Source organism: Chelonia mydas, chromosome 18 (assembly GCF_015237465.2).
Source record: "Chelonia mydas isolate rCheMyd1 chromosome 18, rCheMyd1.pri.v2, whole genome shotgun sequence".
In the NCBI taxonomy this organism is placed as follows: domain Eukaryota; kingdom Metazoa; phylum Chordata; order Testudines; family Cheloniidae; genus Chelonia; species Chelonia mydas.
The window spans coordinates 19,553,019-19,580,812 of NC_051258.2; the positions used below are offsets into that span (position 1 = coordinate 19,553,019).

The 27,794-nt window shown below is 43.4% G+C and overlaps 1 protein-coding gene across 6 annotated transcripts in view; it reads right to left on the bottom strand.

Annotated features, from left to right (window-relative positions):
- The window catches only part of MEGF6 (multiple EGF like domains 6), a 255,996-nt gene that overhangs the window by 81,734 nt on the left and 146,468 nt on the right, over window positions 1–27,794 (bottom strand). Inside the window, exon 1 of one of the 6 annotated variants that reach the window (XM_037881099.2) lies at window positions 9,240–9,652. The exons of the other annotated variants lie outside the window; for them this stretch is intronic. Within the exon in view, the coding sequence (XP_037737027.1) occupies window positions 9,240–9,396 (157 nt within the window). The 5' untranslated portion in view covers window positions 9,397–9,652. Of the gene's footprint in view, window positions 1–9,239; window positions 9,653–27,794 lie in introns of those variants that run through there. 6 annotated transcript variants of the gene reach the window in all.

The window sequence follows — 27,794 nt, forward strand, 5'->3', positions numbered from 1 at the left end:
TCTCTCTCTCTCTCACCAACAGACGCTGGTCCAATAAAAGATATTCCCTCACCCAACCTGTCTCTCTAATATCCTGGGACCAGCACTGCTACAACAATGCTACATACATTCCTATAACCTGTCCTTTAAGAAATGTTAGCAGGCTCTTTAAGCGCTGTCAAGGCAGCTCACTGTATCACTAAAGGGATCAGGTCAATATGGTTTGTGTCAAGCAACTGCCCATTTGTTTAGCATGCCCGAGAGCCTACATTTCTTTGTCAGTATGTACACAGCCTTTGGGAGCTGCAGTTCTCCGATGAGCCAATGTGTCTGAGATCTGCCTGTTCACGTTTGGCTCCTTTGAGTGGAGGTCTCAGTGTGGGAAGGAAGACCTACACGTATTTGGGAATGTCGTGCCATCCACAGAAGGGCCTAGGAATAAGCATCATGCTAGCATCAGTTAAAAGGAATGATCCTTTAGTTCAAGCAGCGATGGTTTGCGTAGCTGGTTCACTGAGCACTCTCCCCGAACTATGTAAAATTCTCTGATTAACGGTTAATCCTTTATTGGTATAGACAGCTGTTTGTACATACACACCACACTTTCCAAAACGTATCTCCAAATACGGTTTGTAACCCAAAGAGGTTATAATCCAACACAGGCAAGACAAAACACAAGACAATAGCTGAAGTAATGGAGGACGTGAGAAGATGTTGGTGATTAATCGCATTACCCTGACTGAGAGCGATTTCCTGTTTGATTTAAACCAAAATGTTTCTCTAACTAGAATTCCCTATCAGAGAGTTTTACTGGAGAGAGGGCAGCAGCAGATTGCAAATTACTGAACAGTTTGCACAGAGGCAGCTTCTCTCCTATGAAAGACTGAGGAGGAGGAGTGAGAGGAGAAGATGAATCCCAGCTGTAAGCCCAGGCACTAGATATGCTTTTGGGGTTTGCTGTATTTGACTAAACATCCAGTGCCAGGTTTTAATCTCTGTGGCAATTAGCCTGGATTACAGAGCAGGGATGCAGGAGGAAAGGTTAATTAAAATCTCTAAAGAGGAGTGCATGTGGGATTGGGCTACTTTATCTTTTCAGTACCAGCTGGTTAAAGTTGATTACAGCAATTATAGGAAATCCTGAGGCTGAAAGGCGGTGGAATCAGCAAAGCAACAAGTTGCAGAATCAGACAGACTGCTAACAGTTCGGGGAGCAGTGAAAATATGCATACTGACCTGGATCGATTGTCCCACTGTGCAGATTCCCCTTGGAAATCAGTGGCACAGAATGGGACCTGGAGACACTGGAAGAAAAAATAATTGGTCTGTGGTCACTTTTTTCTCCTTCTGTTCCCCTCCTACCCACTGGGCAATCTGGAGCTGTTAGGGCTCTGTCATGCCCCGCATCCATTGTGATAAAATCCAGGAAAAACACAGCAACAGCAGGTTCCAACAGTGAGAGAATCACCCAGGGGGCAGCAGGTTTTTCATCTCCTTTCTGTCTCCTCTCTGCAGGAGCTCCCCTCTGCTTACCCCCCTCCCCATTTGGCCCCCGTCACTCTCAGGTTTTCCATCTTCTTCCTGGTTAAGAATACCAAACCATACTTTGCTGCTGAGGCTCTCTCCGGTGCTTTGGTCACCAAGACGACACACAAGCAATGAGGGGAAAGGGGAAGGTGCTGATGGCATTGCCTGGACAGTCTTAGGCTTTCAGTGTCAAGCTGCAGTGCCCACCCATTACAGCCTGAGGGCCTGAAGATGTTGATTAAGAAAGATCAAGGGATCCCAATTAATACGTTGGGGCAGATCATCCGTCCCACTTGCCTGAGGTGGGGCAAATGGAGGGATAACCACTTGCAAGGCCCCTGCCCAGGATTCTCCCAGAGGGTGTGGAGTCCCCCCAGCCTTAGGGCACACAGCATAGAGAAGTGGCTGCACTTGGGCTGGGTCTGGGGGAGAGCATCAGGGAGCTGTAACCAGCTGTCAGCTTCTCCCTTCCATTTCTCCTGACTGCCCTGGGTGGCAGAGGGGTCTCGTCCTTCGCTAGCACTGCTCCAGGTTCAGGCAGGGCCAGCTAAGCTCCCGTCCTGAGAGGCTCCCGAAGTCCAGCAGGGAAGCAAGAAGTGGAGCAGCCAGAGTTACTCTCCCCTCCCTGCCCTGCAATGCAAGAAGCAACCGGTGCGGGAGCTACTGAACAGCTGCTATTGGCAAGAGACAGCGGCTGCTCTAAAGGCCCCAGCTGCAGAGCAGTTCCTGGAGCTACAGGGAGGCGAGGGGAAGCTGTGGGAGGCAGCAATGGGACTGATGCAGGCACTTCCGTTTACCCTCTGCAGGGTGTTGCTCAGGGGCAACACTTCCAATCTGTAATCAAATACACATTTTCTTCTTAATACGGAGGACCTTGAAGGCCACTGGTTGGACAACCCTGCTTTAGAGTCGCCCACCAGCCCAGATGATCTCTATCCTGCCTGTGCTGGGTGATCTCCTTCACCACACCTGTCCGATAGGTGGTGCTCTTGATGAGCATATTAAAATGAAACAATGCTTTCTACTTCTGGGGCACCTTTCACCCGAGGTTCTCGAAGCCCCTTACACAACTACAATACTCACCTGCTGAAGTGAAGAAACAGATTGACAGAGCCAGAAGAGTATCCAGAAGTCACCTACTACAGGACAGGCCCAACAAAGATAATAACAGAACGCCACTAGCCGTCACCTTCAGCCCCCAACTAAAACATCTCCAACGCATCATCAAGGATCTACAACTATCCTGAAGGACAACCCATCACTCTCACAAATCTTGGGAGACAGGCCAGTCCTATAGACAGCCCCCCAACCTGAAGCAAATACTCACCAGCAACCACACACCACACAACAGAACCACTAACCCAGGAACCTATCCTTGCAACAAAGCCCGTTGCCAACTGTGTCCACATATCTATGCAGGGGACACCATCATAGGGCCTAATCACATCAGCCACACTATCAGAGGCTCGTTCACCTGCACGTCTACCAATGTGATATATGCCATCATGTGCCAGCAATGCCCCTCTGCCATGTACATTGGGCAAACTGGACAGTCTCTACATAAAAGAATAAATGGACACAAATCAGATGTCAAGAATTATAACATTCATAAACCAGTTGGAGAACACTTCAATCTCTCTGGTCACTCGATTACAGACCTAAAGGTCGCAATATTACAACAAAAAGACTTCAAAAACAGACTCCAACGAGAGACTGCTGAATTGGAATTAATTTGCAAACTGGATACAATTAACTTAGGCTTGAATAGAAACTGGAAGTGGATGGGTCATTACACAAAGTAAAACTATTTCCCCATGTTTATTTCACCCCCTTCCCGCTCCTCAGACGTTCCTGTTAACTGCTGGCAATGGCCCACCTTGATTATCACTACAAAAGGTTTTCTCCCCCCCCTCCCCCACTCTCCTGCTGGTAATAGCTCATCTTAAGTGATCACTCTCCTTACAATGTGTACGATAACACCCATTTTTTCATGTTCTGTGTGTATATAAATCTCCCCACTGTATTTTCCACTGAATGCATCCGATGAAGTGAGCTGTAGCTCACGAAAGCTTATGCTCAAATAAATTGGTTAGTCTCTAAGGTGCCACTAGTACTCCTTTTCTTCTTACACAGGTACTGCTATCCTCGGGTACAAAGGGATGCAATACTCTGAAACCTCTCAAGTTATTGCATCCCTTTGTACCCGAGGATAGCAGTACCTGTGTAAGAAGAAAAGGAGTACTAGTGGCACCTTAGAGACTAACCAATTTATTTGAGCATAAGCTTTCGTGAGCTACAGCTCACTTCATCGGATGCATACTGTGGAAAGTGTAGAAGATCTTTTTATATACACACAAAGCATGAAAAAATACCTCCTCCCACCCCACTCTCCTGCTGGTAATAGCTTATCTAAAGTGATAGATAAGCTATTACCAGCAGGAGAGTGGGGTGGGAGGAGGTATTTTTTCATGCTTTGTGTGTATATAAAAAGATCTTCTACACTTTCCACAGTATGCATCCGATGAAGTGAGCTGTAAGCTATTACCAGCAGGAGAGTGGGGTGGGAGGAGGTATTTTTTCATGCTTTGTGTGTATATAAAAAGATCTTCTACACTTTCCACAGTATGCATCCGATGAATTGAGCTGTAGCTCACAAAAGCTTATGCTCAAATAAATTGGTTAGTCTCTAAGGTGCCACAAGTACTCCTTTTCTTTTTGCGAATAACTTGAGAGGCGTTCAGAAACATGCTGGTTACAGAGGAGAAATCAGTGGTATTACAACCGTGTTGTAAGAACCATTGCTCTCAAGCTGTTGCAGGGAGCTAATCCCATCCTGCATGGGCCTGGTCTTTACTCACGTGAGCAGATCTGTTGTAGCCAACGAGATTCTGCACAGGCGTAAGGGCTGTAGAATGGGGCCCTACGTGCTTTCCAGAAATCTGTGCACCATACTGATCATTATCGTCTCACCGTTTCCTCGTGCTCCTCTGTCTGACACTGCCTGGACTCTTGTCTTAAAATGTGACCGTAAGCTCTTAGGGGTAGAGACCGTCTTTTTGTTCTGTATTTGTACAGCACCTAGCACAATAGGCTCTTGGTCCATGACTAGAGCTTCTAGGCACTATTAAGGTAATACAAATAATAAACCAAAACCACAACAGTAGCCAACAGGAGATGCCCAGCCACCAGCATCCCACACAATACAGCCCCAGGCAGGCTCGCTTTTGGAACAGGATCTTATTTTTCCTCTTCATAACCCTCCACCTTTAATTTGGCTCCAGGCCCAGGGAGAAACACCAACGAAACTGGCAGATCTATCGAGATGAGCGAGCGAGCAAGCAAGCAAGCAGTCTCCAGCCCTCGGGGAAACGATGAGAGGGCATTTTACTTTTCAGCGGAAGCAATAAAACCACCACAGATGGGGTCACATTGAAGCCCAAACTATTCATGTGACTAAGAGGTCAAAACTGCTCTTCAATCTCTATCCCCAGCCTGCAAGAAAACAGCAACACTCGCTATTGCGATTTCACAATATTTAATCTGATTAAATAGAAGTGCAAAATGGAATTATTTAACCAAAAGAGGCTCCCAAATTCAGAGTCAAGTCACTTGCTGTGTCCTTAACTCACCTTTGTTTTGCCTCAAAGCAGCGCAGTTGAGAGAGTCAGCCCAGCTCTTCCCTTGCTCACATTTCAGTCTAATCAAGGGACTGATGATTATCATGCCTCACTGTGCTCTGTGCCATTTTGACTGTACAGCACGTCTATGCACGGAACTGGCCTGTAACGGGCCATGTACACTCCTGGCATCGTATAAATGACAGTAATACACACAGCATTACAAACTGGTGGAAAAGCAGGAGGTTGCCCAAAGGAACTCACAGTCTCATTGAGATCAACTGGTATAAACAAAAAACAATCAACGGTGTTATGTACTGTATTGCTTTTATGTCTATGTTACATGCATTTATGTCAAGTCTATCCCTCTGCAAGATCACAGCATAGGTCCCCAAAAGAAAAACACACTGGATATTAACATAAGAATAGATACTACAACTAATCTGTTTTATCTAGTAATGAAAGGATCTCAGAGGGAGCCTTTGGCACTGGAAGACATAACCCTTCACTAACACTTTACATAGAAGTAACTCAGCGTAGAGCCTGTGTCATGGAATACATTACAGAAGCATTACAGAATACGTTTGCCAGAAGCTGGGAATGGGCGACGGGATGGATCACTTGGTGATCACCTGTTCTGTTCATTCCCTTGGGGGCACTTGGCACTGGCCACTTGTCGGAAGACAGGACACTGGGCTAGACGGGCCTTTGGTCTGACCTAGTATGGCCATTCTTCTGTTCACAACACACTGAGATTTGAAAAGATATGTACTACACTCACACAGCAAAACGCTTCCCCCTCACCTACTCTAATATATTAAGGTGCCAGCCATAGGCATGTACTATATTGAAATGCTGGCTTGCTGCCCTTCTCTAGCTGCATGACAACAGTTCGATATGTTTATGGAGATGTGCATTGCATGGAATCCTAGCACTGAAGCAGGCAAAAAGGTCAGTGTAGCCCAAGTTTAACCAATGCATGCGGCTGCAAAAAATATAGAGATTAAAGCGACAAAAGACAGACCCGCTACCCATGCTCTGGTCTATGGACCAAAAGGAAGAAGTGCAGTCAGTGAAGCAGGATCACCAAAGAAAACTACCATGGTACTGTATCAAACATACCATTATCAATGGACTACTGACCACATGCTCTGCCCTACCATGTGGGAGGACTGGATTTGATTGTGCTTCTAATTCTAGTGCTCTCCTGGAGCTGCAGTAACTCCCTAACAGGAACACTTGGCACTGCTATAGAGCCTTTCATCCAACAATCTCAAGGTCCTTTGCAGGTATTAAGCCAGCCTTGCATCTCCCAAAGGGGTCAGTATCACACAGATTAGGACGTCCATTGGACAGGTGGGCAAACGGTAGAAGGGTGAGACATTTGGTGTTTGTACTTGGTGTGAACCTTCCTTTACATCATCTGGTTCAGTTCACACCTTTTGCGATTTTATTTCCATTTTAGGTCCCCAAACTCAAAAACAAATTGAGCCAAAATGATCTGATTTCACAAGGTCTCCATAAATGAGTCCAAACACATTCAAAACTAGGCCCAAACATCACCTGTGCTGATGTAGGAAGAAAGCAGCAGCATTGGATGGTTTAACCAATGCATCTTGGAGGATTACAGTTCAGAAATCTAGCTCCTTTCCCAGATCCAGGGTTATCTCTCGGGCACAAAAAGCCTCATCCCTGTCAACAAGAATCTGCAATATTCTTGAGTGATCTAGTCTTCACACCTTCACCAGTATTAAACTCTCCACTTTGTCAGACATACTTCATGCTGGAGTAGGCCAATAATTCACTTCTCTTTAGAAGGAGCCCAGGGAGAGAGATTTTTATTTTCTATTCACTACTTCTCTGCTCGCCCTCTTCTTGGAAATCTTCTCTCTTGGTTATTTCCCTACTACAAAAGGGTGCCAGACATAATCTCTTCAAAGAAAGAAATATTTGTCTTACCGGCTAAATTCTGTCCTAAAAGAGAATATGTCTGGCTCTCTGATCCTCCTTTTGCCTGGAAGACAAAAAAAAAGAGCCGCAGAAGAGGGATTTACGGTTACATAGATTACCATTTTTCAATTGGTTTGTTGTTATGTTGTTATATGAATGAGGCTTCTTCTGCAGCTGTGGAAGTCTTCATCTGGGGAACAGTAGCCAAAGGGACAGGGTTTGAGAGCTGCTTGGTATCTTGACTGCCAGCTTTGACCTACCTTCCTGAACCACAGGAGCAGCAGCTCTATTATGGAGGACCATCAGAGATACTGGGCCAGATTCAGATCTCACACCAATGTAAATCAGATTAGTTCCACAGCCATAGGGTGACTTGTTTGTGAAACTGGTGTAAGTGGGATCAGAATCAGGTAAATGACATAATAAAAAAGAAAGGAGCAGGTAAGCCAATTTTTTATTGGGTTTTTAAGCTTCCTGTGAATCCCCGTTATGCTGGAGCCTTGGATTTGGGTGTGAAACTTGACCTCAGGAGCCGCAGACACAACCTTTATCTTTTGAAGGGAGAGTTTGAACTTGTGGAAGGTGATAAACTGATGGACACTCCAAATGATGTGAGTTTGAAAACAAACAGCTGGTCTATAAATAGAAAGAGTAACACACCCAATTTCCAAAGGTGTGTGGCACCTAGTAAACCCGCTAGTATCACCTCCACAAACAGCAGCTTGTGGCCATAGGTTTTAGCTTGTGCAGAGATATTGCATTCTTTGCTATTTATATGACTCATAAATGTCAATGGCTACAAGCTTTTGGTGGACTGTGGACTCCACATATTCGCCGTCATTTCCTGAATTTTCAGACAGTCTCAACCTTTATCGCCCAGTAAGTCAGCTAAACTTACAGCCAGGGAGACACATGTGCAGGAGTGCACACAACAAATCCCTGCACAAATCCAGTCACCCCGGCATGGGAAGCAAGAGTTCTCTAGCTGCTGCCCAATCATTTCACAATTAGAACCAGTACACAGAAACCAACAGGCATGAGGCCATTTCTGATTAGTGTCCAGTGGAGAATTTTTGAAGAACACAATCATCTCTTAATTACCTCAGCCAAGTGACTAGTCAAATTCAGCCCTGGTGCCAGAATGTGTACCTCTCACTGGCACCGATGTCAGGGCAGAATTTCTTGTTAGTCCAGGGGATGGAAACAGGCGGGGGCTATTAATTCGCTTTTGTGCACATCTGGATCTGTGCCCAACACTAGCTGTCACTCCTATTTTAGCACTTGCAGAATTCAGATCAGCAGAACAGATGACAAAATGTTACATTACAGCAGCAGAATGTTCTTAATGTTTATAACCACATAAGATGTGGTGTGACTCTTAATTGCAACTGCTTGGCTGTGCCAGGAAATATCCACCCAGCAGCAGGCTCAAGACAAAGAGGTTAGGAATTTGTTTTTAACAAAGACACTAATAAGTCTGGACCCTTAAATTCAGAGATGTAGTCTGCTGTGCTTTCCAGTCTGTGGCTGTCCTCTCAGCACTCATGTGTGTGCAAGTAGGAGCTATGCTCCTTACTTCTTATCTCTAACTACTGCTAGAAAAATGAATACTAAGAGCATTTCCCATTACATGTAATGACACTGAACAACACAGAGCCACACAACTGTATATGGTCTCATCATGCACTGGTCAGACAACCCAGACATGCTTGATCAATCTATCAGTCAGAAAGCCAGCATTTAACCATTTCATTTGCTGCCCTGAGTGATTTGCAAAACTCAAGATCAGCACAACCCATAACAAAATACTAATTTATTTTAACATGCTTGTTGCACAGCAGCTACATAACTTTATAGCAATTGAAGTAAATGAAATTCCATAAAGTAAGCCTCTCTGCCAAGAATGACTTTCAGAATAATAATCCATTCAAACAGGAATATGTCTATAACGCTTAAAATTTACACCAACACACAATCAGATGGGCAATCAGGTCACTGATGTGTGATTTCAGTAGTTGTCAGGATGGCAGTCACTCCTTATACTACGGTTACCTGTCTCCAAGCTATCAATAAAGAAAAAACATTTTCACCTCATATCGGTTCATTGTTCAAAAGTGAGCCTGTCAAGAGCATCCCTGTAACTGTGAATATAGCAGGGATACATACCTGGCCTCATCTCAACTCCATACCCTGCACGCCCCATATAACAGGGGTTACAGCTTCTCCAGAGATAGCGGTAGTGAACACCAGCAGCACCTGGGATGCCACCAAAAAGGCCAATGCACCAGAGCACCATCCAAAAAAGCCTCTGTTCCTCTCCCATGGTGAAAAGCCAACAAGAATAAAAAGCCAGAAAACAGGATTCCAGAGCAAATTAAAGAGAAAATAATGTTAAGCTACAAAATGGTAGAAAAACCCTTAAATTCAAATAAAACCACCCCAGAACATGTCTGTCACCTACAGGGCAAACTGCACACAGAGCCAAGCTGCCCTGCAAAGACTCACAGATGCACAATGTGCCATGGTAATAACAGCTACTGCTTCCTAACAACAGATGTAGTTTGGGACCAAGCTTTCTTAGGAGCCCTCCCACACCCCTTCCCTTTTATGTTCTCAACTTTCGACCCGCCCCCTGCAGGTAAAGGCCAAACCCAGCAGAAGTGTCTCCGCCCTTACATTCATTCACTCTCCTCCCTCCCCTGCTCTGCTTTTTCTTCTTCTGTGCTGAGCCAGAATTTGTGCGTGACATCACATTCCTCCAAAAACCACACAAACTGAAAGAAACCAAAAATTCCTGGCTAGCAGCTCCGGAGCTGGGTTTGGGCCAAGCCAGAGTTCTATAATTGGTCATGTTAGCAAAAAAAAAGAAAATATGAGAGTTGGGGGGGAAATGCGGGGGGGGGGGGGATGGGCTTTAAATCAACACCACATTTTGGAAAGTCCTGCCTAGACACTACTAGTGACGGTAGAGCAAAATATCCCGAGACACTCACCACACTGTGGAACAAGAAGAGCGGTTTCTCTTCTAGGAGCAAAAACCCTGACAAAACAAAACAACATGAGTTTGTTTGGATGCCTACAAAGAGGCCATCAATTAGTATATAATTATGTCGCTGTTGCTGTGGCTTTACAGCACAGTATATGTTAAAATGAAACATCAACGAGATTAGGTAACAGCTGCCTCTATCAACCAGCCCAACCCCATAGTCCTAGCCCAAATTCAAGCAAATGCTGGCCAAAAACAGGAGTCCTGCACATTGCACTGAACTCTGTTCTTGGCAGAAAGTGGGAGGGACTGAATTCCAGAGATGGGGACTCTCTACCCAGGTGTCTTTTCTCCAGTTCTCTAGTGTCCCGTTCTAGAGACTAGTGTTTACAGCACTTCAGCTGACATCATGCATCTGTACACCTAAAGCAGGAATTTGGGAACCATGTGCAAAATTCGGTGTCATAATTTAGATGTACAGATTATGATGATCATCTTCATATATTGTCCAGGCCTTTCTTAATAGACAGTAGGTTCATGACTAGAATTGTGTGAATAGTGCAAAATAATATTCTGCCATCAGTGGTTCAAAAATGTTAATGAATTCACTTTAATTGTCTTTGCTTCTTTATGTTTGCTGTTTCCCAGCACAAACATTCACTGAAAGAAAAGGAAAATTGCAGAATATTTGCAGGAAGTGAATTCTAAATTTGTATCCATCAATATTCCACCAGAAAACTGATGCTAAGAAATATAATACATCCAGTTAGGAAACAGAAACATATTAAGTGTCAAATCAAAACATTTTGGGTTAACTTGTTATTCAAACAGACTGCTTGCAAACAAGCTATAAACCTCATTATTCGAGGCAAGCATTCAGCAAATAATTTGGAATAATGAATATATTTGAAAAAATTACAATCTGCTTGCAGACAATTCCCAGCGAGGTAAAAATTAGTGAGTTAAATAAACAATTCCTTACAAGTTACTTGGCCAGCTCTATTTTTGACTGATGCCCAGGAATATATTTCCTGTTTTTCAAATGGAAAATAAAGAACCACACAGTGCTGCCTGTGTGAGCAAGAAACACAATTATACACTGTTCAGTACTGGATAATGTTACAAATGAAACTTTGCATAAAATTAAGATTGAAAAGTATTTTAATGGCTAAAAGAATTAAGATTCTGGGACAGACAGAGTTTTTCAAAAGCAATTGCTTGTGTTTTGGTGCACATCACTTTTGCAGGCAAATATGTAACTATGCATGCAAATATGGTAAATGCTCATGCAATGGGTCAGTTAATTCAAATTATTATCTCTGTGTACAACTACTGTAATGGCATTTGTAATCCCGATACCATATTTGCACACTTAGCTTGGGCACACAAATGGACAATTGTGTCTGCAATACTCAAAATTTGTCCATTAATATAGGTCACTAGCAATCAAAAATTACTATCTTACAACTGTTCCATGACCAGTATGAAATGAACTGGTGGTCTCAGACCAGCTCCTAAGCACCTCTACATCATGACAGACACTATTTGGTTCTCTTGCCTGAGCAGAGAGGTCAGGAGTTAAATAGGTAATACAGACTTTACTCTTACCTCTAGAGGCCGTTCCTCCAGCTATGGGATGAAGCACATGGTTGGGGGAGTTGGGAAGTTGAAATTGCCACTATCTGTGCTGTACCCAAGGGTTACACAAACTGTCCCAAGTCTGTCACATGACTGGCAAACATGAGTTTTGGCTTTGCTAGCTTAAGCTCCGTCACTCCTGTGAACAGTGCATTATATAGACCAGTCATATTAGGGGCTGGAGATCACCACGTCATTCTGAATGCTTATTGAAAACATGACTCTCACAAATGATTATTTATTTTACTCTACACCTAGGAGCCATAGTCATGGAACAGAATCTCATTGGGCTAGGGTGCTGTACAAACACAGCACAAACAGGTGCCCCTGCCCCTGCCCCTGCCCCAAGAGCTTACAATCTAAATATAAAACAAGAGATAACAGATGGATACAGACAGCCTGATGGGAGTACAAGTAAAGAATGAGACAAGACTGGTCAACATGATTGGCAACCTAACCATTCTTAAGGTTGGTACAGGCCTCACTGCAAAGGAGTGTTTTAAGGAGCGATTTGAAGGAGGATCATCAGGTAGCTTTGAGGGTATTTACAGGTAGCTCCTCCCAGGCACGAGAAGCAGCATGGGAGAAAGCACAAAGATGCCTGTTTGAACAAACGCTAACATATTGTGCACCACCCTGTATACAGAGTACCACACCATGAGCCATTTGTCATTCTAAGCTACTCCTGGTACAAAAAGCATCCTTGGGCATTACTGGAAAGGGCTGTATGCAGACATTGATTAACTGAGTCTTGCCTTGGACTGATACACGTGTATGTGTGTACACATGCTCACACGGGCATGTGTGTGGTAGGAGCCTGTGTGTATGTGCTTTGTGAGAGGCCATGTCTATCAATCTGTGTGCTATGATCAGCATGTGTTGTGCATGTGTGGCTGTGTGCATTATGAGTTGCATGTACCTTGTGTGGATATGTAAATGTTTGCATGTGTGCATGTGGGAGAGAGAACACTACGTTCTGTTAAAAACAAAAAAAGGTTAGTTCTGCACGAACCTATCTTTTGAATCTAGATGCCAGCTGAAGAATGAAAAAATTGCAAACTGTTCCCACATTATACAGTCTTGCTAATGAAATAATACAAATATAATCTCTCCTAGAATGCTTAAAAAGCATTAATAATACTTGCAATTCATTTCTGGAATCCTAGGAATCTGTGCTAATCTCTTCACAGATTTTTTTATTTTACAGCAAACAAAACCATTTTTTCCAAATGTTTGCACTGACTGCTTCTGAATAAAGATCACGAAGAAAAAAGATGATCAAAGCTAATACAAACAAACATTCTATTAATATTAAAAAGAAAATGAGCTTGCATTAGTTCATTATGTATTTCATTGGTCTGCTGTCCATGCACAATGCTAAAAGAAGCCCAGAAACTACACCCACAGGCACCTGAGCCAACAATTACAGCCCCAGCAAAACCCTTTTAACTGTATTCTTCTTTTTGTTCATGAAAAGGAATACAGCAAGACTTTGACATTAAGGTAATTCCTTAGAGCTTTACACTGTCCTCTGGTATCCCACTGGTGGCAGTGGAAGCTGTATATCTGAATGTACATCTGAATGTCCTTATGTGATCCTTAATTGCCGTAACGAACACAGCACGTGTTGACAGGCAGGATTCTCTTTTCCAAGAGATGGCTGAATTGATCTGTTATTACTATTCTGTTATAGTTTTAAGTCAATCTCGTGCTGGTGAAAGGTACCACTATTTATTTAACTACAGAATAGGTACAACACAGTCAGCCACAGAGCAAGCTTCCAATCCCTACCCGCACTCCCCCCCCCGCCCCGCCCAAATGTGTCTCAGCACAGACCTGGGGGGAACAGTTAGTGAGAGAAGAGTTCAGTCTCCGTGACCCATTAAATCTTTTCAGTTATTTGCAGGCTTTTCCATGGCACTCACTGCCATGGCACCTCAGCACCTGGAAAATGTGATTTACCCTCACACTGGGGTAGGGCATTATTACTATTCACGTTTTAGGAGTGGGGAACTCAGGGACTGAGGTGGTGAAGTGACCAACACAAGGTTACATGAGAAACCAGAAACGGAGACCCCCATCTCCTGAGTACCAGGCCAGATAATTAACCACAAAACCATGCTTCTTTTCTTGGCCTCTCTGCTCACACTGACATCGAGGGTGCCCGTTAATGCCAATAGCGAGTGATTCATTTGTTTTGGGGTGTAGGTTGGACTTGCATGGCCAGCTCATTTCCTGCAGGCCAGCAGATAGTTCTCAAACCACATTTTATCTAAAGAGGATTAGAACGGGTGGCTGAGACTCCTAACCCCTGCCAAGATGTCTGCTGCACCCTAACTGGTACAGCCACAAATCCTCTCAGAGTGGCCTTAAAAGGCCAGCATGACATTGCAGGGTTTTAACTCTTGCTTTAAGACTACATAATCCCAAAGATTAAACAGCAAGAAAAGAACACAAGCCAAAGGATACCGACATACCACTCACCTATTACCCAGCTGAATTTACCACCACTACACATTACAAGGTAACAGATCCCAGAAAACAGAGCTCCAAGGCAATGTGGACTGCAATCTTTAGTGATGAAGTACAAAGCCTCCCAGCCCATGACTGACATCAAATGAAGAACCCTCCCTTTCCCATCTGACTCCCAACCAGGATCCCTCCAACCCTGTCACCAATGAGGGTGAAGCCTCCTGCCATCTGACACCAGAATCATTGCCTTATCCCCCCCCAGGAATGACATAAAATCAACATCCTCTTCCTCCTCCCATGAGACTGATACTTAGCTAACCAACTGATGGCTCTCCCATTCTGCAAGTGACACCTGAGCAACAGCTCTCAAACCCTGCGACTGAAAACATGGTATGAAAAGGTTGGGGAGACATTCTCCATCCATTAAAAAAAAGAGAGTTCCATATTTTGGTTCTTTGCCCTACACAGACTGTCCTAGAGAGCAAAAACTATGGGAGAACACCCTATATTTGGTGTCTCCAAAGCTTTCGGTCCTCCTGTGACCCGAACTGAGAGCAAGAGAGCAGAGTGTGTGGCTAAGGCACGGTGTTTCTCTAGCAACCACTAAGGTAAAGAAACTTTACTGGGTCTTTCTTTTTATTAATCTGATGAAATATTTCTAAATTAGGGCACTGCGTTCAAGCCACACCAATTACCCTAAGAAAGTAATAATGTTATCAATTCCTGTGCTCTGGAGGATAGAATCTAAATTTAAAAAATAGAGGGGTAAGCATAGTTTATTGGATTTTCCAGAGGCCAACTCATAAAACACAATTAGCTTTCTGGAATGTTTCATAACATGGTGTTTATACGAGTGGTGGAGAATAGCAGCTCCTTTTAGTGGTATTATTTGGCCATAGCAAAATTCCAAATTAAAATTTGTGGTTTAGACTGTAATGAATATCACTCCGTGATGAATATGCAACACTGAAAGAGTCCAACCCAGGAGGAAAACAACAGCCTAATGTGATCACCGCATACTTTCCAAAGGAAGGTGGACTCTAGTCACTTGAGTAGACTGTTCCAAATGTCAGCAGCTACCTAACCTTCCATGAATCATTCAGCTCCTCATAATCGTCATTCACTGTAACACACTGCACACTTGTCATTAATATTCTGAGTTTAAAAGAAACATTCTAAACCAAGAACTTGGACAGTTGCTCTATGGAAGAAGCATAATCTTTCCAGAAAAGACATTTTTTTATAACAGTCTGAACAAACAAAAGTCAGTTAAAATTGCTGATGTGATGAAGCATGCTTTGTTACAGCACACCTTTCACTCACCCTCTGACCTCCATGAACACATCTGGAATGTCTATTAAAGTCCTAACTGTCCAACACAACTGGAAGAAGCTTACACGTATGCAATCAATGGAAGTTAGGAGCCCAAATACATTTGTGGATTTGGGCCCACATCTTGATCACCTTATGCAATGTACAGATAAACAAACACCTACAACCTTAATTGGAATACTTAGCATTTATATAATGCTTTTCACCTGCAAAGTGCTTTATAAACATTGATGAATTAATCCTCACAACACCCATCTGAGGGACTTTAATGCCCCATTTTATAGACAAGGAAAATGAGGCATATAGAGGTTAATAAACTTTCGTTAGAAGGGATCAGAATCAGAGCCAGGATTACAAGTTAGGAGGTCTTGACTCCCAGTCCTGTGATCAGACTGTTCAGAGGGATAAACAAAACAGATGTGCACAGTACTTATAAGTGATACAATAAATATTTTACTAGCTAAATTAATTAAAACCCCTGAAGACCCAACTACCTTGATAGTAAATCTCTACTAAGTAAATGTGAAAGGCAGGGAAGCTAGGACTGTTAACAGAAAATCTGTTCTTGGCACTAGGACGGTTAGTCGAATAGACATATCGCTGCAACAATTTCTTTTTAATCTGCTTAATCACAGTTCCCAGTGGAAAGCGAAAACTACTTTTCTTTCCTTTCCCTTCCTTGTTCGAATTCCATTGCACCTGGCCCTTTTCCCTGGACAAGTTAAGAATGAGGTAAAATAAAAGGCTCATTAATCAACCGTACTGATGATAGCAAATTAAGGCGGCTTGTAAACACAGAGAAACTGTAGATTGAACTAGTGAGTTTCAAAGATTGGGCAGCATCCAATACCATGAAGTGAAAGGTGGATAAATGCGGGCAATAGATAAAACAATCTAACCAGCAATGCTAAATCAGAGCAGACTGGTTTGAGAGCAGCAGTCCAGAAAAAGACCTGGGGCGAGATTAGTTAGCAAATTTCATATGCAATCCCTGCAGAATGTTCTTGCAATATAAGCAAACATTATTCTAGGATGTAACATTGGAATACTGTGTATTTTGTAAGTCCGGAGAGGTTTCTGAATTCCTCAGCCTCAGGAAGAGCACAGAGAGTTCTGAGTACAGTTTTGGGTGCCACAAAACAGAAAAAGACCTTGACAAACTGGAGTATCCAAAGAAAAGGTACAATAAAGACTAGAGGGCACGACATGTAAGGAGAGCCTGAGGGACTGTGCAAGGGAGAAGAGGCAGCCAAGCAGGGAGCATGCGAACAATCGAGAAATACCCAAGAGGTACTAACTAAAAAGAAGGGAAGCAAAGGGGCAGACAAGGGAAATTGATGCCTGATATATGGAGTAAGGTCTATCAAGCAATGAAGAAATCCACCGTGGAAGTCACAGATGCTCCTTGGCTATGTTCACTCAAAGAATACTGGGTGTGATGTTTAAAGAAGTGGAGAAGAGCTGCGCCTGCACTCATGAGCGTAGCAGGCATGCTGCATGCAGGCATGACACACAGCAACGAGGCCCTGCGGCTGAAACTCTGCAGGGCTGAAGGCAGTGCTGTCCCCACCCAGTCTGAAGCCCCACCCCCGCTGGGCCCTGGAGTTTTTATACCCTGTTGAGCAGGGCCTCAGCAAGGAAAAGGTTGAGAACTCCTGACCCAGAGTTTACTAGCTTGGAGGCAACATGTTTGGGATCTTCCTTAAGCCTTTTAGCTGCTAGATGTCGGATTATCAGCCCCGGCTGTGTTATTGTCATGGCATTGTGTGTCATGATAAGCCTTCATGGGGAGATTACGAGAGCAAGAACATAGGATTTCCAATACCAGAGGTCAATCTGGACTACGTGTCTTTTTTCCAACAGTGACCAATGCCTGATGCTTTAGAGGAAGGTGTAAAAGTCCCATAATAACCGAATTGTGCAATTCTCTAGTACAGGGGAACTTTTCTTTTTTGTTTCACCAGATGTTCAGTTTATTTCTCTTTGCAGATACAGACTAACACGGCTGTTACTTACTCCTTCAGTTTATTTTAAGCAAGTGGATTGAGAGTTCCGGGTCTGGGGAAGCAGGGGGTTGGCAACAGACTGGCCTTTAGCTACACACCGGCCTCCACTGAGACAGGAGGTCCCTTTCCAAGCCTTATCTGTAAAGCTAATAATCTCCATATGTCACAGGGAGCTTGGCTTGTAGTGCATACAGTAGGAAGTGACAGCAAAACCCTATACACATCTGATACTCTCCCCATAACCGCTGCTTCCTTCTCTCTCATGCTGCCTGTTCACATTTCAGCCTCCAGATTCTTCTGCAGCACAAACCCGTTATCGTCCCACCACTGGGTGGGCTCAGCCCCATGTGCTGCATTTCATCAGCACAGTAAGTTTGCACTCAGTACACTGGAGCTCAGGGACTCCTGTCTCCAGAGCTTCCCTTTTCACCTGCTGCTGTTCTTCCCCTTTCCAGGGGGCAGCCTTGCCTATTAATGCTTTTGGGTTAATGCTTTTGACCTTCAATTAACCAGCTGCCATTGTGTATATGATTTCCATTCTATTCCCTAGTTTTAAACAAAGACTGTACCTGCCAGACTATCTTAGCTGAAGGAATAGGAATTGGCAAGCACTGGAAAGCCAATAATTTTTAACCCTTTCAGTCCAGCTCCGTTCAATGAAGGTTGTGTTTTCCTAGGTAGAACCATCACTTAAGGAGAGCAACTGAGCAGAGCGGGCCAGTGAAGTGAACAGGTCCTGTAGGAAGCTCAGAGGACTACATCGACACATGACAGCATATAACAGCCATCGTCTTAGCTGGTGGAAACTGCCAACACAGCAAGAAGAGACCTTCGAGCACTATTTTCAAAGTAACTTCACACAGGAAAAAATGTGTGTGGACTCTGGTGTCAGAAATGCCAGCTGTGTAGCTGTACTTTGAACACGAGTTGGAAGCATTTAGAAATGCAGCTGTTTGAGTTCATAAGGAGAGAAGAGTGTACGCATGTGTGCACGCGAATGCACAGGAAGGTAATATTGCATCTCAATTTGCTGATACAAAGTAGGTGGATGATAGAGTCCTCTAGTTTGTCAGTGCTATTGACAGTGCATTCACAACACTTCCTCTTGACAAATCTCCCAGCGTGGTGTTGGCATTTGTGAACTATGGGAACACGCCAGCTTTGGGCAGGTGCTTCTCCCGTTCAGTGGCAGCTTGGGTGGGACAGTTGGCATGTTTTCCCAAGACCGTTTGGGTTCCCTGCATATCCAGCACGTCGTAGTTACATCTGCAACACTGTCTTGCATGCAGTGATGTAGCTTGATGAACTGCTCCGGGTATTCCTGCCTGTGGGGAGGTATCTGACAAGCCAGGGAGAAGGACAAATGGTTTGCAGCTTTACTCCAGTCTCCTGGAAACAATGCCATTGCCCACGCTTCATTCTCCACAGCTAAGTGTTCACTTGAAACAAAACAGTGGTACAAAAGGAACAAATTGTCACCCTTGAAGTCTCAGAGAGGGTAAACACTGAGCAGGCACAGAGAATGAAGCCCCCCCCGCCCTTTTGCCCCAGAGATGTTCCTTCCAGGTCAGATGGGGAGCACATTGACTAGGTCGGGTAAGGGTAGCTTGCACTGATACTACCCCAACTGCATGCTTTCTGTGAATAAAACAGCAGACTCTGGTTCTCGGGGTTGTCAATCTTCAGCCTTTTACAAGTGTTACAGTCATTTCCAATGTGCATTCATGAGGGAACTGAGGCACATGTGTAAACAGGTAAACTGAGGCACAAGCTGACACAGTAAGTTAGTTGCAGAGCCCGGACTAGAACCCCTAAGTCCAGACTCGCAGCCTTCTGCCCACATTCCATTCCAGGCACTGAGCTAATTATGCTCAAACGAAACGTTCAAATTCTAGCCCCATCCCCAAACAGGTAACAACTAGACCTAGACCTAGACCTAGAGCCACAGACAATTCATTTCAAACGGTATTAAAGAGAGGGGGAAATTCCTGTAGCTTAGCATCATCAGTGGATGAACTGGGGCATTTCACTGGTATGCATTAAATTCCTGAATTCAAAATCAAGATCAGGCTAGTCTAACATGGATTCCAGGATAATCTAGGGATTTAAAGGAGAAACAGAGGAAGCTTCTCCTGGATTTAAAGACTGCACAAAGCAGAAGACGCAAAACTACCGGGTGATTATGGTTTACAGCGTTCACTTGCCACTCTGGCCTTTGATTCCCTACTAACCTATGCTATGAAGAAGTTTGGCACCACTCAGATATGTTTGTCTACACTGAGAGGAAGTGTATGTTCCAATCTGTTTAGCTACAACATTCTGCCAATGCAGATTAGCAGGTCAGCTGTTCTATCATTGTGCCGTGCTGTAACATTGGCTTTGGAAGAGTCAGATAAATAAACAGAACAGGAAATTTAACACATCCCAGTCACAGGCTGAATGCCCAAAAGCATTCCAGACAGATATTTGAACCCCTCTAAAATGTGCATAAGAAAAATGTTAGTTGATAATTAAATAAATAGAGCCCCCTTTGTGCAGAATTACATTTGTTTCACAAAATCCAGCGAAAACTTGAAATTTCATTTCAGTTGATGCCCCTGTCTTCAGAAGGGTTTCAAAAGTTCAAAGATGCTTCCTCCAGGAATAGGAAGTGACATTTAGACAAATGACTTAAAAATAACAGTTTGTGAGGACCACACTTCAGAGTTTTGGGGACCACTTGCAAGTCATGCTCAGTTCACAATACCGCATGCACCTCTGTTTGAAAGAGTTCTTAATTTTGTATTGAGTCACTGTCCTACAGCTGCCCGCTCTCCTGACAGTAAAAAAGTTGCATCTCAGTCTGTTTAGGGTTGTGAAGCACAGGAAACCTTCCAAGATGGTGACAAACTTCCTGCACAAATTCTACAATGCAACAGCAGCTAACAACAAAACTAACGGCCAGAAACTGTGCCATGATTCTGAACCTGCTGACACTTCAGGACCTGTAGTTGAACAACAAATGGGTACCTTGTTTTATGACTCTTGGTCTAAATGTTGCAGGTTCTATCATGATATGCTTTGACAATGCTAGCCCTAGTTGTGTTTGAGCCTTTACACTCTCCAGTTTTGCTGCTGAAATGGAGTTTCTCACTTGAGAATGTATCTAGAAAGCCAGTGCTACATTAGACCTTCGAGTCAGATTCTGCAGGCACACTTGCAAACCCTCTGCAGTCTCCTTATGGGGAACACTTCTGGTATCAACTGGGTCGGCACTTTGCAGATAGTACACTGCGAGGCCTAACAGCCTGGCAGGCGGATTTACTTCTTACTGAGGTGCAACAGCAGTTCCATAATTAGGGCTGAATCCAATTTTTGCCTTTGAGGAGACTTTAAAGCCTCTTATTCATAAGCGTATGTGCCCACTGCCTCTAGGCCTCTACGCAAAAGGTTCCATCAACTCCAAGCTCTAGTCCTCAATAGTCCCAGCCCTGAATCTTGAACTCCTGCCTGAATCTGTCTGAGATCCAAACACAACCCCGCTCAGCGCAGCTGTAGGGTTAAACAGATACTATGCTTGAAGTCAATAGGCAGCCTTTCAGTTCATAGGAGAATGGGGGGAATAAAGAGCTAATAAGTTGCCCAAATAACTCAAAAAAAGAAAACTGAGTGAAAACATTTTTCTGTACCACCCACCCAGCCCTGGTTAAAGCGGTCTGTCTCTCTGCCCTACCTCTGTCTGCACTTGTTGGGCAGTCATGGGAAAGATGCCAGGCAGATGACTTAGATACCCCAATGTCACAAAACAGAAGAACAGGGTACATTAAAAGTATGACAATGAACCTACTGTTCTGTTGCTCAGCCAATCCACAAGCCAGGAGCTGGTCTGCTGACTCTCAGGGCAGGTATGTAAGCTTCCAGGAGAGACAGCAGCTCAATCTGCCCGATGTCACTTCACAGCTTGGAACTCTCCCCTGCCTGACAGTGGTGGTGGATTCCATAGACCTTTGTCCAGCACAGCTTCCAGCCCTACACCTGCCTTGTTCCAACCCCACTCTTCATGCCTGATTCTGGCTCCAGTTTCCAACCTGACTGCCGCCGCACAGACCACTAGGCCCAACTTCCACTGCTTCAACCACAAGGCATGATCAGCCACATCTCGGTCTCTGCCACTACATGTAACATACTGACGACACTCCATACCACGTTTACAATACGCACTTAAATAGGTCAGACATTTTTGGTGGGGCGAGATCACTATGGGATTGCTATGAGATATAGTTACTCTCAGCATTAGGTCCCCAGTTCAAATTCAATTCATGTCCACAGAGACGAAAGTTAGCACCATGAGTGGCTATTCAACACCAATAATGAAGTAAGTTTGGCAACCTCCGTCTAGTTCATAGTTGGGTACATCACAGCACTAAACGGCTCCGTTGTTTCTAGTCTCAGCAGAGGCGGCCAGGACTGCCTAAGTTATGAACGCTCTTCTGTCTAGACATGCTCCCCCCAGCCCACAGGTGAAAACAGTCTGGGCACATTGCTCGTGCTGCACCTGTTCCACGGATAAGGGGACTTCAGTCCTAAGGGCTGCGAACCAGACCCAAACACCAGTGGTGAATTCACTTTAAACAGAGACTATTTCTTAACTGTGAAAAAGAAATGCTCTTTCTCATTCAGTCCTCTGATGGGAGTTGCTAACATGCCAGATGGCAGGAGTTAATTGAAAGATCACCTATCCATGGAAGATGTTGCATGAGATCTTCTCAACTTGTCAATAAGTCAGTCAAACTCTGGGACAGCCAATCACTTCCCAGAAATTCTTATCACTCCCTCTGGGTCAAAGGAAAACCTGCACCCGTTTCCGAGATCCCACCCATTACCCAATCAATCTCCACCATGGGATGAAACGAGTGACTTTTTTTTCCGCTTTTTTTTTCTTTTAACTGCATTTCTCATTTTCTATATCTTTTACTGTGAGTGACTCAACATAACAAATCCCTCCAATACTAGTTAGCATGAGGCACAGTATTTCCCCAAGAATTAAATTACATCTGTCTCAGGGGCTGCCAAGCCCTCAGAGCAGGTTGTTGAGATTCAAGTGTTTTCCGTAAAGTTTCCTACCCTGAACACAAACATCAAGTCCTGGAGTTTTCACCTTTACCCCAAACTCCCGCTGATGTTATTGTGTGGGTGTTTGTCTAACAGATACATCAAAGGGGAAGACTCCAAAGGGGCTTGCAATTTGGTGTCACCAAAATATCACAAGAGCCATTAATCAAGTCACATGATGAAGACAGTAAAACAGTGGCCTTTGCCCCCATGGCTCATGCTCTCAGGATATTCTCAACAAAGATGTGAATTCCATCTCAACTTTGGGAACCCCGGTATCCAACGTGGAACCAAGGAGGAGGACAGGATGCTGAGCCCCTCGCACTTTGGAGTCCAGATTGTTTTATTCAAAGTCCAACAGGATTTCCAGTAAGAAAAGCAAGTTTCAAACTTTAAATATCTCTTTGTGTCTCTTGTGCCTTTACTTAAAAAAAAACACTGTACAAAAATGGATCTAGGCCTATTAACTCTTCTTCAAATATCCTGTTTGTTAAGGGATATGTAAAGGTGATTTCCAGTTCTGATGTACACGTAAGAGTAAATTTAAACTGCTCCAGATGAAGCAGAGTATACCCTGCCACAGGAATAAGAATTTTTGCTGATGAGCTCAGCACAAGCACCATGATTTGTCACTATTTTATCCCTCATATAATTACTTACTGTGACCCTCAGAGCCCCTCAATGCCAAGTGGCAAAGGGTTCACTGTTTTGTAATAGTGACTTCTATCAGATCTGACAAACTCACTACACCTAACACACTGCTTTCATGGTATTTATCCATAAATAGTGTCTTGTAAGATGTCAAATGAAAGACAGTGATACACTGGTTATTAACATCATTGCAAAGGACATGTACAGACGCTGTATAAGGAGTTATGTATACACAATGAAAATTAAACAAAGCAGAGTTCAGAATTGGGTTTTCTGTCAGACAAAGCATGTCTGTTCACCTATCCCTTTCTGTGTCATAAATTAAGCACTGAAAGCCAAAGACGATGGGAGCTACATTTACATTTCAAATCAACAGAAACCTGTGAAGTCAAAGAGCGCACAGGAAAAAAAGCAAAGAGGGAGAAGAGTGTTATCTGGTGGTGCACTTCAAAAGGACACACTTCAAAGGTTTTCTGGACTATATCTGCCGGGACAGGGACAGCATCCCGGTTATCTGTCACTGAGGAAACAAGAAAGAGAACACTGTGCATCCAGGAATGGTGGATCCCAACCATGCTGGTTGGTGATGCTGGGAAGTTGTTTGAGGTATGAACTTACTTCAGACAAGGATTTTAGTGTGTTAAAGTTAAGTTTAGACTCCAAGAAGAGTGTTATCCTTTTGTTTCGTATGTAAACATACTGTTTCCAATATTCTTACCCACTACTCATTTGAGTCTCTGATTCTCTGTTCTATGATATTAAACTTGTTTTTGTTTTTATTATAAATACATCTCAGTGCTGTGTTATTAAGCAACGTGTGACTCCACAGTTGAATCAAAGAAGCGAACTTGGTAATTATTGTGAGTGTCCAGCAATGGGAGCTGAACACTGCAGGGAATGCACTTAGACGGGCTCGGGGACCGGGGTGCACCTTTTGATACCTGCAAGGCAAAGTCAGGGCTAGCAGAATTCTGAGGCTAGTGCTTGAGTGGCAGAAAGGCTGGTGGTGTCCAGGAGCTGACATGCAGAAACTACAAGAAAGAGGCAATGAGGTGACTCTCCCTCCTGGGCACCCAGAGGAAGCATCACAATTACACCTGAGCAAAGTGAGTGCAAATTTTGTGTAAAACGCCATCCAAATCAGAACCCACTTTGAACAGATATAAGTGACCACACAAGGGTCAAAATCTTGGAGAGTCAGACCCAAAAGCTTTGGATGAGGTTATTCAAACCACGGTAGAGTGGAAATTGGATTGGTAATATTAAAAGAGACTTATGAGATTTCCAGCACCTGTCAGTTTAGACAGGACTGAAAATGCCATAGGAATAGACTCGCTCATGAAACGGCTGCCCTTTATGGTCCCAGCTATTTAAAAACAAAATAAAAAAATGTTTAGTTGAGTCTATATTTGGGGCAAAGGTTCATGTCAATTTTAATTTTAGCCAGACCATTTTGCCCATATGTATTGTATAACAGCACCACATGATCTGTACTAGAGAGTATAATTGGGTGGTTCACTCCCACCAGTATCATGAACCTCTTAATCATCTGAGAAACTAATCCTTGTCCAGGGAATACTGGGGAAATTCAAAATGCCTTAACTTGGCTCAGATAAGGGCAAAGCTGTTTATTTCACACATCTTGACAGTGTGTGTAACAAGCCAGGAAATACTTTTCAGCTATTTTAAACAAAACATGACAAATATACCAAACTGGCAAGGATGCAACATTTTTTCCTCAAAAATTCCTCGATGTCCAAATCAATGTTCACAAAGATGGCTCTCTCCCAGTATGTCAGTAATGTCTATTAATTACTTTGAATAGTTTCTGCTTTCTCCCACTAAGCAAATCAGTGTAGTAAACTGATAATTCTACTACAAAACGTGACAATACTAATATATCAATATCACATGCTGAGTTTGGTGCTTTAACTCTTATTAAAGAAAATATGTTTTCTTTATATTTTTAATGCTGTAAGAACTTGGTAAAGGTGTCCTTTTCATACCGTTTCAGCTAGTGCTAGGATTGGCATATATTCAGAAAAAATACAACTAATTCTTGGCTCTGGTTAGCAAATAATCTCTTGCAACAGTCTGACACTGAGGTCCAGCCATCCCAAAACTGGTATAGCAGATAATAGCAGAACTCGTATAGCAGATAATTCCCAGGGACTGGAGGGGGCGAGGGAGGGGAAGTTTAGCTCTAGTAGAAAACTACAGGCTGTATAACGATAATGTATTCAAGCTCTAGAGGGGAAATGTCCATATGACTGAGGCTTACTTTGGGGCCTAGACTATTACATTTCACAGTCACCTTATTTTCACTTTACAAAACATATAAATGTGTACCTCTTTGCCTATTTTGTGGAAATAGCCATTTCAAAGTGGAAGATGGCGAACAATGTAAAGATAGACACTTTGGGTGAAATCCCGGCTCTGTTAAGACAATGGCAAAACTCCCGTTGACTTCAACAGGGCCAGGATTTACCCATAAAGCCTGGTTTTCATCCTAGCCTCAAACCAGACAGCCTTTTCCCACCTCTGTGGGTGCAACTGGTATCATTTTAGATATCCATGCTACTGACTGTGCCCAGAAACTGAGCACTTCTGCTGGATGACTGAATGATGTCAGGAATGCGTGAGTAGAGGAAAGAGAGCCTGTCGTTTAAAATCTAGTTGTTAGGACTCTAACTTCTGGGCTACTCTGTGGGTGAAGTCATGGACCTATAAAACCCTCCTTATAAACATAATGATTCATGCCTAAACCACGGCATGGACTGGTACTAAGGTACGAACACGGCAGAAAATGAGAAGACTAATCCTCTTGGAAGTTGAGCATTACCACCAGGCCTCTGTAGAATGATCTATTAATTCTTCCTAATGGCTAAGGAGCTATCCATTATATTCACATTCTGTAGTACTCTCAGTCGCATGGTTAAACTACTATTGCAAAAGTAATTTAAACACAAAAATATAACGTTCCCCTCAGACACGATTTTAGAAGAGATGACAGTACTGATGCTGAACAGAAGGCTACGTGACTTTGGACAGACCCTGCCACTCTCTGAGGAGCATTAAAATGACATTCTGTGTCCAGCCAGTATGAAACACTTATTAGGAAATGACATGAGACAAGGAATTCCCAGCAGGGGATGGCAAAAGGGGTGTCAGCTAGTAGTTTTTTTAATGGCTTGGACCCTTGCTGAAGGGCATTTTTTTATATCAACATAAAAACAAGAGCAAATATATATAGAAAACAGGCAGAAGGAGATGGGACAGGGACTTCGACTGAAGTAAGCAAGCAGCAAGTAAGATGAAACTGGATTTTCTATTCAAGCAAATGGCTGGGTCCATGCTCACATTTTCCTTCTAATTTTCTACTGCTGCACCAGTTCAAAGGAAGATACACTGGACACCTGGAAATTAAAAATGCCAATGTAGCTGGATATTTCCTTCTAGGAGCAGCTTTTACACATGAATCCACACCATCCCATATTGTGGATGCCCCTTCCTTTGACATACTGCTCCCATTCCCATGACCATTGTAAAGGAGAGTTTCAGTTTTCAAAGAAGGCCAGTGCAAGCTTGCCACCATTTAGATGGAGCCCAGTGGCGTGTCAGTCCTGGGGGGAAAGGAATAGGCGAGTACTTGTAAGAGGAACATTTTATGTGGAAGTGGGTAAAAGGAATGGATATTTCAATCCTGGCACAGAGAAGACTTTCTTTAGCATCACAAACTCTGTTCAGAGGCCTGTTAACTTACTCTAAAACCTCAAAGGTGCTGGCTGATTTAAAATTGTTTTATTCAAGTCTGGATTTGACGTCAGAAAACTCAAGGCAATTCTGCCTTTCCAGGATGTTTGTTTTAGGTTTCAGCCACCATGCTGTAAATTACTAGGAAATGGAAAGAAATGGAGAAACATTTCAACAGAGGCTTCTCTCTCACTGATCACCATCCAACCACCCCAGAATGAGGTATCAAATTCTGCCAGATTTCCACTCAAAACCATAAATTTCTCCCCAAAATTAGAAATTCCACCAAAGTTCACTTGAAATCATTCCAAATTCATATATTTTGCATTGCTCTATCTCTCACCTAGCTGAAGAGACTCAAGGAAATTGAACAAGCTGAAATAATTAGCAAGTCTGTCTGCCTTATTGCAATAAAAGAAAACGTTCTTTCAGCAATTGTCTCAACTGGTGGTGTTGTCAGTACTGAAATATAATTGATAAATTACATTACTAGTGATAGCTTTCCTACTTGGAAGCATTAGTGCAGAATACTGCAGAGTATTGTTATTTAATAAGAGCAGGCTTCTTTAAACTACAAATATAAACAACCACCTGTTTTCCAAGCATACTTCCCCTTTCCTTGAATAATCAGAACAAATCTGTCCACTTAAAACCAGCTCAGCCAAAAGTTTTCCAAGACATTGTCAAGAAGGCTAAAATGCTTTGAAACCACAAACCGCCCTTCTCCTCTCACAGACAGGACACAGCTGGGAAAGGGCACAAACAGAACCGTTACATTCCTGAAGAGAGAGC